The sequence below is a fragment of the Haemorhous mexicanus genome, chromosome 4 (assembly GCF_027477595.1).
Source record: "Haemorhous mexicanus isolate bHaeMex1 chromosome 4, bHaeMex1.pri, whole genome shotgun sequence".
In the NCBI taxonomy this organism is placed as follows: domain Eukaryota; kingdom Metazoa; phylum Chordata; class Aves; order Passeriformes; family Fringillidae; genus Haemorhous; species Haemorhous mexicanus.
This window is the reverse complement of record NC_082344.1, coordinates 33719722-33735650: the sequence shown is the minus strand read 5'-3', so window position 1 is coordinate 33735650 and position 15929 is coordinate 33719722. Positions and strand designations below refer to the sequence as shown.

General features: G+C 37.1%; 1 protein-coding gene across 4 annotated transcripts in view; it reads right to left on the bottom strand.

Moving 5' to 3' along the window:
- Nucleotides 1-704: 704 nt before the first annotated feature.
- The window catches only part of ARFIP1 (ADP ribosylation factor interacting protein 1), a 40523-nt gene continuing 25298 nt past the window's right edge, over nt 705-15929 (bottom strand). For all 4 annotated transcript variants that reach the window (XM_059844390.1, XM_059844388.1, XM_059844389.1 and 1 more), the window contains 4 exons: nt 15659-15880; nt 12077-12234; nt 9776-9950; nt 705-2307 (listed from right to left, as the gene is read on the bottom strand). In XM_059844390.1, the coding sequence (XP_059700373.1) occupies nt 2152-2307; nt 9776-9950; nt 12077-12234; nt 15659-15880 (711 nt within the window). In that variant the 3' untranslated portion in view covers nt 705-2151. The remainder of the gene's footprint in view (nt 2308-9775; nt 9951-12076; nt 12235-15658; nt 15881-15929) is intronic.

Sequence of the window (15929 nt, the reverse complement as noted above, 5' to 3'; positions counted from 1 at the left end):
TGAGCAAAATGGAAGTAATTCTTCCTTCCCCCAGTATTAAACAATACACAGGCAGGTTTTAGCAAGTAATCTCTTTGGTCCCACCTTTTCTTCCAGGTGAAGAGACTCCAGCAGTTTCAAGCCATTGCAAAAGTCTGAGGATTACACAATGCCAATTGGTCAGTTTTTCTTAAGGCAACTGCAGATTCAAGTTCACTCTTACCATTTCTGACAGACGAGTTCCTCCTGAGCAGCAGCGATCCTAGGCAGGAGACACGTGAATCTCAGGGAGAAACCAAGAGCACATGATCCTTATGTACCCTTTTCCTACAGTGTTCTGAAAGCCCAATACTTCAGTTGTGGTCAGTGGGGGTTTGCATTCTTCACCCCTGCAGTAATGCATTTCCCAGTTCAAGCCTCAGCTCACTTTCCTTGCACCGTCATACTACACGTGTGCCAGGATTCAGTGGAAGTCAATGGCTTCATAAGAATTGTAAATAAAATTTAATTTCCTTTAGAAGTTCAAGTCAAAAACCACATATATTAAAAGATTTGTTTCACTATGGATTTACTTTCCAGTTGAACTTGCCCACTGTTAAAACAGCATCACTACATAGAACTGCTTTATGAGATATTCTTGGGCAGGGGTGACAACTCACAAAAACAGGACTAAGCTTTCACTGCAGAAGCTCTCTTCTACTTTTAACCATCACAAGTCAAGAAAGTTTGACTGCAAACATATTTAATATGAATACAAAATTCACATGGGATATACATTCTAGGGAACGTAATGGAGCTATTACAAGAGATTCCGACAGAACAAAAACATAAAGAAGGCTCTGTCAGACCAAGAATTTAATGAGGAATGATTAAAAAGTTTGATTTACAGTTACATTACAGCTGTGTTAAACACTGAAAACTTTAGAATGTCAGCTGAAAGGCGTTTGAACATACAGTACATAAATCATACAATCCACACCATTGTAAATAACATATTTGAAGTATTTCATTTTACTTAACATAACATAAAGCAACATAACATGTGCAAATGAGGACTCCAATATATTGAATTTATAATGTCTATGATAAAATTGACATATAATTTTACATTTAAGGACTACAGAAATGATGAAGAAATTAAAAATGTGTCCTCCATTTTACTCCCATTACTGAAGTATGCTTTTCAATTAAACAGAAAAAACATACTGGCCCGATTTCCTCTCAAAATCATACCTGCCCATGAAGTTTAACTAAAGCTTTAACTTGCTCTAAGTGTGCAATGACACAGCATTTACACAGTCGTCTTCCCCTTGCTGGGAACTGACAAACTATTACATGAAAGGGTTCTTGGATTATGTACACTGGTGGAAAATATTATCTTATAAAAAGGCACATACCTGTGATTTAAGGCTAGTACGGTATTTGTTTCATAGAGAAAGAAACATTTTAAATGAAATTAGTACATTTAATGGTTGGCCTCACTCAGCAAACCACTTGGTGCAAAGCAAAAACGTGTGCTCAGAAGCCTCAGACTGACAGTGATTCTTGCTTTAGTGTTTTTTGTTTGTTTTTTAACCCTTTGATGGAAAGGTACATTTTTAAAAAAGGCATTTGCTGCAATTCCACTTGTCAATGAGCCATCTGCTACTGTTGCCTTATATGCAGATATCACATATAGGCCTTATAGTATTCATCTGCAAAATAGTCTTTTAACTTTCTCATTTTTTAAAAATTCATATGAAAATTACTAAAGATGTTTTCTATATTCACCTATAAAATACCAGATGTTGGTACAAATCATGTAAACCTCCATTTGCAAATATTTTGACTAGCCACCAAAATACCAGAAATCACAAGCATAATTTGTCAGTGCAAATCTATAATAGTTTTGTTTCCCCTCCCTCATCCCCTCCCCTATCCCAATTACAGAAATAACCGCCAACCTTTACATACAAAAGGAGTGCTCTATATTTGAAATTACAGAAATTATGTTTGGTTACCTTAAAGTCACCCACTTTCCTATCAAATTCAGTTTTACAGTATTATAAAAGGGGGAACAATTTAAAGCTGTCCGTTCAAGAATCACTACCAACAGTCCTTCAACCCCAACCCTTAATTATTCTCAGATTTAAAGAATTTTAGGTTAACATTGGGTCCTCTTCTATGATCTGATTACTGTTCTTCAAGCCAGGATGGGGCATCTGCTCCAGGAGTTTTCAATTTGATGTGGAACTGTTTAAGTGTCTGTTCAAGCTGCTTCTGATTGCCAGCAAAGTACGCTGCAATGGCATTGTGAAACAGAACAAGCTGATTGTGCAATACCTTCACCTGCAGGCAAGGAGAGAGACATTAAGAGGAGGCTGATGTTAACATCATCACAGGTCAGCTATAAAGAAATAGGTGCATTTGAAATGCTCAGACTTCCTATAGATTTATTTAACAAAAGCTTAAAAATACAGATACGAAATGCAAATATGAATTTCTTTAACATTAAACTGATTCAGAGTTTTCATAAAATGTGCTTAACAGTCAAAACCAACTCAGCATGCACAGAGCAAACACAATTCACTAAACAGCATAATGTTATCAAATATCAAACACTTGATTACAAGTACGTGATACCTTGAAATTAGATGCCAAACCTCTAAGATACGTGCCTGCAGGCCAAATGGACCTACCTCCCTGAAACAGTACATGGCAAGGGCATTATCTGAGTATACAGTTCACGTGTTGCCCCCCTTGCAGAGAGTTGCTGCTTTCCAGCTCATGGACACCTAAATCAAATTAAACTGCTGTTTTTCTCCCAGCAATATTTCTCGCCCATCTCCTGTAACACAAGATTATTTACAGCACTTTGCCAATATCTTGACTCTAACATTTGTGAAAAGTAGTCATGAAATACACCTGTCACAGCAGCAACCAAAACCTGGGGAGAAGAGCACAAGGGCAGCTGGAGGGCACCACTGTGTTTCTCTATGATAACAAGCTACATTCCCACTGATGAAGTCAAAGTTAAGCAAATGTAACATTTCCATCCTAGCACACCAGGAAACCTGAAATTGCGAATGGACAGCAGTATGCTCAAAGGCATCTGTCTAATATCTCCTGCAGCCAAATCCTTTTTATTCCTGAGTATACTCTCAGCCCAGCACCACCTTACTCTTGTGTCAGACCCCAAATCCCCACCATGGTGGCCCTGTACCTGTTTCCAGCCTACAAGGCTGAGCCCAGCAGCAGGCAGTCAACACAGAGGGAACAGAGGAACAAGGTGGCTGAGTGAGCCCCAAGGGAAGATGTGGGAGGTAACAGATTAAGCTTTCTCTACTCAAATTTTAGATCCCTGTCTCATGTCTCAGCACAGTCCACAATGGACAGTCTACTTCTGTCATGCTGGGAATCAAAACTGTCCTTGGGGCAGGTCTGCCCTGTGCCTACCAGTGGGCCACGCCTTTTTTAACAGGTTATTTGTTATTGGCTACTGGGCTTCTCTGAAATGCATGCAACTCAATACAGAAACACCTTATCTTCTTCATTTAATGAAAGATCTCTAATTAAACCCCACACCATTATATTTGACATGCTACGACACCTGAAGAGTGCAACATTTACTCAGAAATGTAATAAATATAATTTTAAAATTCCTTGAGAATAAAGGGCTGAGCATGTGTTTGTGTATCCCTGCAGGAATAGATAAAAATTCTGCACAAAGTTAAAATTTCTGATTGTATCACTTATTTTTTTAACTGAATAGCAGACTCAATTAAAAAATTAAGTGATAACCTCTTCTTTGCTGGCCCAAATTTACATCTAAGTTGCTTTGACAATCTGAAAATCGGAACCCCTATGTTTTCTCCCTATGTTTCCCCTAATAATTCAAGTTAATTTATGCAAATACATGCCAAAGAATAGGCTTTTTGTCTCATTAACAATGAAAAATTATACTTTATTCCACCAAAAGGCTCTCGAAGAAAATACATGAGAGGTGTGAATGGTTAGAAAGGAATTCCCCATCATACCTTTAGATGACATTTTTTCATTTACAAAAGAATTTACAGAATTTATCACATACAGACATTTTAACATCTAGGAGACACAGGACTTAGCTAACTACATTTGTTCAAACAGAGTTCAAACTATTTTTTGAATCATAAAAGATGGCCTCTTCTTCAGTTTGTGTGGGCAGACAGGTATATAAACATATGGATTTTTCATCTATAAAAAATGTTAATTACCAAAATATTACACTTTATAAGTGGAAAATGTCACAACAACATGAAGGGTTTGCTTTTAAAAGTTTAGATAGAAAGCACATTGCTTTTCTTTAGCAGATTCTTTCCCCACTGACATGCAAGACTTCAGGCAATCCAAGGTAGGAATTCTACAGAGAAGTACACTCACTGTTATAGCATATTATTAAAATGCTACAAGAGTTTTACTCATACAGTTTATAGGAACTCAAATAAAACAGCCCAAGTTCCCACTTGCGTCCATTGGTCCACTCCCAGCCCAAGTTCATCAGTCTGAGACTGTATTTGGTACTTTATTAGGGTAGCTTTTAACATAAACCTTCTGTGAACTGGCCCAAAAATCTTCTGATAATTTTAAAAATTCAGTCAGGCCCAAGGATGTGCACACACACACACACAGACACAGACACACACAGAGGCTGGAATTGACAGTGTGGAGGCAGATAATTTGGACTGAAAAAATATGGTTTGTTTTGGAGGTATTTTTTTAACTACTAAAGCTACTTCATTGTATGAGGTTCTATCCCCTAGATCATTGTGGTATAAATTTCGTGATTGTTATCAAACTGGTTTCAGAGGTTTAAAGTGTTACAACTTCTACTCTCATCCTTCAGAAGCTGATTGCTAAGTGAATCTCAAAAGTGGTGGTGGGATCTTCTTTTCCATATCTTCATTCAAGCAACTTTAAAACAAAATTTTTCTAGAAAAAGACCACTTAAACTGTCTGACACTGTACAAAGAAGCTCTACTATGAAGCAGCAGCCAGCAAAGAGGAAAAAGCTGTAACAGCTCAAAACACTCAATGTCCACAGCAAAACCACCGGCAACCACAGCTAAGGACCAGACCCCAACTATTCATTTAAAACCAAGTTCAAATTTACCCACTTTTCCCATGAAAGAACCTTACTCCATCTTGGGGAATGGCTAAGTATCTTACCCACTCCCATATCCAGTCACTGATTGCAACTTCCACAATGTATTTCACCTTAGCTCTCTGTTGGCAAAACATTCATGCAGATATGCAGTCAGTTGGATCAGAAAACAGATCTAGATTAAAATTAAGCAGACAACAATGTATCTGCTTCAACCTGGATCAGTTCCCCAATCTGATTCTCTGCACAGCTGCAAAAACACTTTCACAAACACTGGAGAGAAGGCAATGGGAAAAGGGGGGGTGAAGGGATCACATTTTTTTTGCATCAAAGACTTGAAACAATTGTCTGATTGCAGCAGTAAAGGCCAACTCTTGATCACCAAGCTGTAGCACCGATTCCAGAAAAGGAGTGTTTGAAGATTTGCCTCAACCAAAGAATGCTAATGGTATGCTGCTAAATTACAGCTAAAACACAGGTTCCAATGTATGACTAACAGCTGTCAAAAAGCCATTGTGCTTTAGAGTTGAACAACAATTAAAATCTTTGTTCCTTGTTAATTAACTACATATACCTATTTGTTCCTAATTATAAGCAGAGTAAGCACTCCGTAGTACAGTTGGCACACATCATAAAACATAAAAGAAACATTGCGGATAAGCATAAAAACCTACATGTAAACACATCTTACACAGGAGACTTTAGTGTCATATACAGACAATACTATAGGTTGGATTTGATCTTTCACACTGATGCTCTTAATATTTCAGTTCTTTCTAAATATTGTTCTCTTTGCCCACCTCCCTCTGAACATTGTATTTTCTGTGGCACAGTAAGTGCGTATTTCTTTACACCCTCCTCATTCAGCCTCTTTCAGCGATCTCAATGACCAAAAAGACAACACACCTTCGAGTCTATCCATGCATCTGCACCTCCTCACAACCATCACAATCCCTTCTCCTAGCAACCTTAATTGGAAGGTATTTAGCCTAAACAGTTTCATCATCTGGGGCTCCACTACACTGCAGACCACATTCATTTGTAGAAGCAAGCATTTAAGAATCAAACTCCTGAAGTACATTTCACAGAAGTGCAGTCATTTTCTTTCTCTACATAAAATGGTATTTGACATTTCTCAAGTGCATCCAAGAGTAAGAGGGCTTTTTACTCAAAATGACAAAACCTTCTAAAACTGTTTTCAGAAATGACAGAAATCTTTGAGCTAAGAACAGGCTATCATCCTTATTTGAAAAAAAATTACTATTTGTAAGATGCAGATTTTGAATGCAACTATTATTATAGTCATCAGCATCTGCTATAAACTTCTACAGAACTCTGCCAGCTGGAGATAGCACCAATAAAACTTGTATCAGCATTAAGAAAAATGAGTTTTAACTTCAAAATCAAATACTGTAATAAAAGTCAATAGAAATCTAGTGTATCTTGGTTTTATAGAAAGAAACTCTCAATTCCAGCTTTACTGTAAAAGCATCTCTCTAAGCTTTGAGGGCTTTTAATTGAAATATTAGCATATGAACCAAGGAGAACAGGCACAAAGAGACTGCAGCCATGTGATGCCTTTTCCCCATATAGGGAAAACCTAGGTAGGGCCATCTAGATAATGGGTTCTTTGGTGACATTAGCAGCACCACAGACCAACTGGAGCCCACCAGCCAGTTAAACTGGCTTCAGAGGTTCTTTGCAGCACCATTTACTAGGAACACACTGCTGATAGCTGAACTGCTCCTGACTGAACCAATGGATTTGTGCTACCATGAACAGCAAGAACAGGGAAAACCTGAACTAAAAAGTTGTTTCAGGTTTACTCTGTTCTATATCTGATCTCTGCACTTAATTAAGAAATGTTATCAGACAGCCACACTGAGACCCATCTCAGTTCTACCTACCAGCATTACACGGGAACTCTGCAAAGATTCTCCTGATCCCTCTTTCTGCTCCTCCTGGAATTTCAAATACTCTCTCTCCTCCAGTAGCTATTCTCTTGAAAACAGATTCTCATCAAGGGATGAGACTGAGTGTATTTGCTCAGAAAACAAAGTTCTGTTCACCTACAGCCATTAGAAAAACTGGAATGCTCACTTTATGCTGGGAACAAGTACTTTACAGAAATACACCACCAAGAGCAGACAGCACACAACTGTTGCTGCTCCTGCTCCCTTCTTACACTTTTTTTTGTTTTTAGAAAGGCAGCTGAAGTGTAAAAGGCAATGCTTCTGTGCCAGCAGCCTCAGCCACAGGAAACAAAAGATTGGCAAACCACAGACTGAGCTTTTCTGTCCAAGGCCACTGCAGTGCAAGCCTCATACACTGCTGCTCTGTGCCTCAGAGCAGGGACCCTGCTGGAAACAGCAACACATCACTTTCCCTTTCCACTGCTTCTCCATCAATTTATGCCCTCCTTCTCCAAGGCAGGCACAAGCCATCCTACCTGCTACTCCTACACTACAGGGTAAGCTACTTCCTTCACTCCCTTGAAACTGTTGCCATGATGACATAATGTCATCTTACACAATAAATAGAAAAAAAATAAAGTAGAACTTACCTCAGAAAAGCTCTCAGCAGATAATTATATTTAAGCCCATATTTAAGTGTAAAGAAAGTCCTTTCTATAGCTCATTTGGGAACAAAATTACACACACCCTTTAGTAAATATTTTTACATCTCCAGTGTCAAAACTGAGAAATGTCAGCCACTGATAAAAAGGCTTAAGCATGTGAGATTCCCTACTGTATTAATCTAAAAGGCAGGAAGGAAAAAACAATCTCTTTCAGAAACAATTTGTAGGCTGTGACTGCTAACAGGATGCTTGGTCTAATTCAAGACTGTCACTAGGAAGACAACTTCTTCAGTGTTTCCTAAACTATCTAATTTAGTTTAAAGAATTATGGAAATGTGTTTTGTACAAGATGGAAATAAAATGCTTTTGCTCTGAAGCCTTCCAATACATATAAACATAAATTGATAAGCGTGTTATATAGATAATGGAAACCATGAGGAAGCAGGGTAAGTCCTATTTTAAACTAATTTGAACTTAAGCATAATTCCTGTACAGATATAAACTGGAAGGATTAAACCATTTTAACAGAGGTACATTGTAGTGGTAGCAAGTAACTTACTGAAAGAAGAAAATAAAGGTGGGGAGAGTAGGAAGACACCTTCAGCATACCCATTTTCAATCTAGCATAGTTTTAAAACCCAGCTCTCAGGAACATTTTCTAATTTAAGAATCAGTATCAGCATTTAGATGAGACTTCAGCTTCTTCAAGAAAATTAATTTCAATATGCTTTTTTTCAATCTTTTTATTTTCCAAATTTTTCAGCAAGAACCAGAAATACAGTCAGGCCAATGCCAGTTCAGTCACCTGATGATCTGGTTCGTCACAAAGCCAACTTTGATGGCTATGTGACTCCAGACCAGGGAGTCCTAAGACAGATGCCTGTATGAAGGAACAGTGCTCAGGAGCTACGTTTTAAGCATTTATTATTTTGGAAACCAAAAAGTTTGCTTATTTTCTCAACCTTTTTCTTATCATCTGTTCATGGTTCATGTTTCCTCCCTGAGCCCCATCTTTATTCTAAGAAGCTGATGCAACTGAATATGTGATAATATATTCAAGAATACAAAATAATAATTTATTTTAATTGGCTTAACTTGTCCCTATGATTTTTTCCTTTAAATTTTCCTCCTTCCAGGCAAGGAGCATGGTTTGCTATTGTAGTCTGGGGCCAGTCATGTATTCTTTGACAGGCTGTTGTTACCTGTGTTTAAATTTTTGAAATACGTTAACCAACCCATACTGAAAATGTTAACCCACTGATAATGTTAACCCTGGATAAAGTGACAACTATTTCCTATGTAAGTTTTAATCACCTTTTCTTTACTCTGAAGACATGATCATAACCATCTCATTTACCATGAGTATGAAAAAATCAGATCTTGAAAGACCATAATTTTCACATCTAATTAGAGACAATTTTAAACTACTTATTTATCAGAGAAAGGACAGTTTTAAAGTTTTGTATAGCTGTTTTATCTTTGCCTGGTAGAATAAGAAGGGTAAGAATTCTATCATTAAGAGGGTATGGATGAAATTTTAGAGTTGAAATAAACACTTACAAAAAACCCCCCACCCTTCAAACCAACAGTTCAAGAGTCTTGTTTTAAATTAAGAAACTATAAAAGGCATTAATTATAGAAAGTAGTACTTCTCAATTCAAATTCTTAAAGAAAGCTTAATTTTGAAGAGGCCTCTTCATGGTTCTGTCTCCTTCTACGTGCATAACCTCTGTGACAATGTTGCCAAATGTATGTATTACTTTGAATACAATCAGTAATTATGTGACTCATTTAACCATAAATGTGGGAAACTGGAAAAAGTAATGTTTTTGCAAACTTGAAACCTCCTGTATCAACAAGAAACATACCGTCACAATGTTTGCCATTTGTAGATGGAGCAGCTCGATTCTAAAGCTGCTTGCTCTAAAAGTGTGTCTTCCAGTAATACAGCAAGAACTCCAAAAATTCAGCTTATTTTCCTTGCTAGCTCTACTTCTAAATGAATACATATTTCAAGATGTAACAACTTAAAATATGTCTAGAAAGCAGTAACTTGTAGAACAAAACTCCTAATCATAACATGAGAAGTAGTAGCTCACCTTATTTTCTTCCAAAAATTTCAATTTGATAGATACGTCGTTTCGCATTTTGTCATATTTCTCTTTATGCACTTGAAACAGTTGCTGTGATTGTTCAATCTTTGGCAGAGTGTTTGCATCGCGAGGGCCGAGATTCAGCTCTTCCAGGTCTGTTCGATAAGCATCGTATTCAATCCTGAGAAGAAAGAGGAGAAGGGGAAAAAAGAACCATCTAAGGGCAGTGCCTCAAAACTGACCTCAGATAGAAGTCCAAGTACAACAGAAGATGAACAAAAGAGTTAACTATAGGGGAAAAAATTCCAAAAATGAAAAAAAAAAATCCCCATGGCAAGTTTTTTCCTCCCTCCTCCTATTTATCAAGCACATTGTACAAAACTGCCTCAACAAGCACCCTCCCTTTTCTCTTCCTGTCTCAGCCACATGCTCTCAGCCCCTCTGTTTCCTACAGGCTTCAGTAGTCAGAGCTTCTCCTGAGACATCTCAACCTACTGACCCAGAAAAAGCTAGCAAATATTTTTCAGGTCATTCTTCTGCAGTTGAGTCAGTTCACTGTAGAGTTTGTGTTGAGAGTAAGAGGCCCACTAGGAGCATGACACCCACTTTAAGCAGATGTTTGAGGAACAGGTCACTTACACCAAATTCTGACCTAAAGCATTTTCAGCATGCTCCAGGCTGCTCCACATGCATTAACTGGATAGTTTCATAGCTCTTCCACAATACTTTTCTGAGAACTTGTCTGTCCTATGGAAAAATAGACTGCAAAAAGATGGTGCAGCCCCACCCAAAGCATCACTCTTCCTTCCATACTTTTTTGTAGTTGTCAAATAATGGAACCTAGCATATCCACCTTTTTAATGGGACAAACCACACTATTTTTGGCCTTTTAAACAAGCTTTCTTACAGACATTTCTTTAACTGGAAACAAATCTGGATTAAAAACTGGTTATAAAACACAATTTTCAGTTGATGTAACTGCTCAAAAAAAATTACAAACTTTTTACAGGTAAAAGGAGTAATATTCACAGGACTCCTCCTCCTGATTCTCACTGCCACTATCAGCAAGGATTTATATGTAATTTATGGCTTAATTCCAAAAAGGAAACCATTAAACTTACAGAGAGCTGACAGAAGAGGGGAATAGATGAATGCTGAAGTGCAACCGGGAACAGGAAAGAAGAGGCACAGGAATAACTGTGACCTTTTTTCACAGTGCAAAATGATGAACTGACCATGTCAGTGAAGAACCTTCATAATTTATGTGACTTACTAAAATGGCAAAATATTTGATTTCTTTAGTGAACAGAAAGGGAAAGCAATGAAGGCATTTCAGGAGGGAAGAACCATATATTGAAAATGACTGGCAAGAACAACTGCAGCAGATGTATTTTGCGTAAATTTTCCAGGGGATACCTGGATGTATGAACAAATTCTTTTTTTTTTTTTTTTAAACACATGCCAAAAATAAAGCAATACCTTATCTACACATTAATTCATGCCTTTGAAAGTTTACCTAAATATCAAAACAATAACTAACTATTTTGTTCAAAAATAAGCATTAGATCAGAACAATTAAAAAGAGGGAGGAAATTCAAAATTCAAGCAGTTTGCAATTTCGGACCTAAAAAACTCCCAAATATCACAAAAAAATTTATAAGTATAAACTACATCTTCTGTCAAATTTTAAAAAATGCACTTTATTCTGGTAAGTGAAAGAAAGTCAGAATGGAATCACTCATCAGAAAGAGCTACAAGTCCCTGACAGAAAAAAGGAACCCAGCTTTAGAACACTACACCACATCTAAAAGTAGCCTTCTCCAGGATAAGAAAGCCATTATTCACTTGCTGAGAAACTTCTTTATTTTCCCCTTTCTGACCAAGCCTGAAACGTCTGCATAAAAACCGAAGTGTGAATTGCAGGCATTGTTCATCAACAGAGGCACAAGATAAAATGTCTTTCAGTCGAAGAGATTATTTTACCTATTGCAATGCAGCTGGATAAAAGTGTTAATCTTCCACTGTCACGCTACTTTGAAAGTCACCTTAATCTAGCACGTGGGAAAAACCAGCTATAATTACTCCTACAGCTAACAAGTAAAATTTAGTCTACAAGGAAATATGTACAAAATATTTGAAGATCTGTGCAATCATCTACAGTTAAACAGAAACTCTCTTTAGATGAGAGCTGTGTTACAAGGTTTTTATCTGACAGGTTAGTCACTCAAATACAAGACCTGAGCTGACAGAGACTCTGCTTCCTGAGGATCAATTCATAAGGAAAAGAGCTAGACACAGGATAGCTACCTGGCACTTTCGTACTGTTTCACAGTCAACAATGTATCCTCAATTGTTTTATTCACCAATGTATTCACACTGGCAATAAAAAAGTTAATAGCCCCAAGAAGTGTTTCTCCATTTTTAGCTAGAAGTTTCTGTGTATCTGCATTGTAGCCAAACTCCTCCTATAAACAAAGAACAGAGAAAACAAAGCTGTAGATCAATTAAAATCATAGCATTCATCAGCAACTATATAAAAAAATGCAAACACAGATGTGGCAGGTCTTTCACTTCTGTTTGGGTATGATTATGATTAAACCAATATGATTTCAATACAATATTTAGTTAACAGTTCTTATGAAATCTCTCCAACATCAGTAAAACATTGTTTATGATCTTGTTACAACACATGATGTTAAATCCTATTTTATAATGTGATTTTTCTGCACTCTGATATCTTGTACGTTACTTAAAAGTAAGTGCTAGCAATCTTCACACTGTCATTCAGCAGGGTTTCAATCCAGCATCTCTCATGGTTGTCTAGGTAATACTTTAATACGAACAGAGATATCACTACATTAAATACAGTAATGTAACTAAATTCACAAGGGCACACAGCATTAATTAGCTATCAAGTTTTATTCTTACATTCTGGAAAGGAGCACTGCAAAAAACCCCAAAATCTATCATGGTTTAATAGGCTGTAAATAATTGAGGAGCAGAGCATTATAATGAATAGCAAATAAAAGTTTTAATGCAGCTCATCCATAAATTTCAAAGAGACAAGGGCAAAATTATTTCCAAGGCATTTTAGTCACATTTAGACATATGTTTGTCCATGTCTCCTTGTTAACAGCAGAGTAAGCTGAGCAAGGCTGCAAAGATTTTCCTAATGCATGGATGCCAAATGAATCCAATTATTATATCTATGTCATCCATATAGCATCTCCATATTCTACAGATGGGAGTTCTCAGAAAAGAGTACAGTCCCTGGTTGTAATGACTATAAACCACACTAGGTTCATATTTGGAACTTTGGTCTTTTTAGGCTTGCACACTGCCAACAACTGACTCAGAAGTGCTGTATTCTCCCAGTTTCTTTTCATCTGTCTAGAAATGATCACCAGAGCCAAATGATATTTCATGTTAACAAGTTCACAACAGTAAGGGTAAAAGGTAATGGGCAATGGTAAAGGAAGAATCCTCTAGAAAAGAAGGTGCAGTGGAAGTGAGCAATTAAGGAGAAGAAAAAAGGAAGAGAAATCAGGGCAAGTTTTTACGAGCTAAGCCCTGTAAACACTGCTAAAGATCTGTCATCTTTGCTTTGTACAGCTGCTTGGGCAGCAAAAGCAGTTGGCTAAATTGCTACAGATTTTGCTGGGAAAAAAACCAAAACAAGTATTTTCCAGCTGGCTTTGCTCTAACATTGCCAGCTACACAGCTAACATGAGTGCTAGCACAGAGAAGAAATAGCAGCAAGCTGGCAGAGACAACAGCAGTAGAACTGCCCCTTGCAGCAGCTTAGTCCCATCTATTCTTCCTCCTGCAGGCCAGACTGCAATTAGTTTTCCAGCTGGTCCTCTCTCTCAGATCATCCCAGACCCAAATGAAAACACTATCAGTTCAAAGGGGGAGGTAAGAAGGATGGATCTGCAGTTGCCTGCAGTACTAAGGAACATGCTAACCAACAATCATGTCCCCTCCAATGGCTCACAGTTTCATACAAACTTTTCAGCTTTGTCCATGACCTCTGCAGATACCTCTTACGAAACACACAGGAAATCCTTTCTACACCCGGAGTTTACATTCAGTTCATACTCTATGCTCAGGTCAATTAAAATTGGGCTTCATCTGCCTATATAATTAGAGGCACATGAGCTTGGAACCAGCAGTTATCTTTGTATCCAAAAGAGAAACAGCAACCCATTCACATGAAGTAATACCTCACCAGATACCACATTAAAAATTTGTTTTTTAAAAAAGAAAGAAGCATTCTTTCTAAAGAAAATGAAAAAGCATTACCTTGAGACTTGTAGAGCTTTCTAATTTTATTTAAGCTTGTATACTGTCATCACATTAAACATTAAAGACTAACTGTTCAGAAATGTTACTTTTAGTCCTGCACAAGTTTTAGAGGTAAAACCTCAAAAATCCAAAAGCAGGCCTGGCTACAGATGATAATACATTACAGATTAAACAGAGGGAAAACACAAAAAGGAAAGAGACAAACCCCAGGCAAGTCTCCAAGAAGCAAAGGTTAGATAACTCTTATAATAGCAGCAGAAACCTTTATTTGATTTTCATCAACAACCCCATTCAAGAATATATACAAGAGAGGAATGACAGAAACAAAGTCCAGGACCAATACAAGATGCTGAAAGAACCTGGAAGATCAGTATTCCCATTAGAAGTTACAAGCTAATCATGGGAAAAACCCCAAGATTCATTAAATGAGCATGATGCCAGATTCCATCCAAGTTTTGGAAGAAACATCCAGTTTCAGCACATACTTCACGACAATCACTAAGATCTGCCACAAACCACATGCCCATATTTGTGTCAAGAATAAACTGATTATTAAAAGCTTCTTTTAGCAGATAATTTAATTTCTTAGCTGTTAGAAACGCTCTACATTAACAGATTTTCATCTGTCAGACTAATATTAAAAATTCCTCCACATTAGTGTAGGAGTTTCACATTTTTTCAGCTAGCTATCACTTGAAGTTCCTCTGTGCAAGCATGAACTCCACCTACTCCCTTAAAACTCAATGGAAAAAGACAATTATGAAAAGACAGATGTTTTTAAAATCACAAAGATAATTTGAGCTGTTTCAGCAGCTATGTTTCAGGGAATTATTAAACCAATTTAATATTGGTTTTCCAAAGGATCAAATTGTTTTAACTTTGTAAATGCAGAACACACAATATAGAAGCAAGCCAGCTACCATACTCTGTAAGCAACATGCATCTTGTCTCTCTTTACAGCACACAGCTCTACCACTGGCAAAAGAAAGTGCCAGTGTTACATAAACTTCTAAACCATGGAATCATAACCCAGATATCTGAAGATTGCCTCTCTTGTTCAGCAACTCCAGACAACATAAGAATACAGATTAGTCTTATTAGTAGGAAAATTCTGATTAAAAAAGGACTGAGATCAAATCTCAATGCTTAAATATGCTACAGAAAAATAATTTACTCACATTCAATGTGCACAAGTGAAGTAATGTGCCCTAATCTACTTATTCCCAGGCACATTCCCCAAAGACATCTTGTAATTGAAATGATGTAACACTCTGGAACACTTTGATGACATTTCATTAGGTGCAAAATTAATACTAAAATGCATCTTCTCTACAAAGCAAAATTGTCAGTTCTTGAGTTCAATCATCAACTAGAGGCTAAGAAACAATAAAGAACTACAATAATTTCAATAATTTCCTACAGTTTTAAGTGAATCACAGAAGCTTTCAACACAAAGAGTATCTTATATATTGTAAACTACAATGTTTATAAAAAGTAGCTGCTAACTAGCAGACACTCTGCATGAGTAAATTAGGCTTATCTTCATCTCTGTCACTGTATTTTTTTACCACTTAAAAGTCTTACATGAAGTTCCAATGATTTCAAACTCAGGTCAGCAAATGCATCTCCAAGTTGCCTTTGGGTATGTACCATCTGGAAGAGCTGTGTGGACAGTGTCTGTGCCAGTCTCAAGATATTTTCATATTTTTTTTTGTTGTCTCTCAATATATCTATCTGAGCTTCTAGTTCCAGGTCGACTGTTCTTGAGCCACGACCCAGTTTTTCAGAGATGATCTGACGTGTACACTGCAGAAAAAAAATTAAATTATAAAGATTCAAGTATATTCAAGACAAC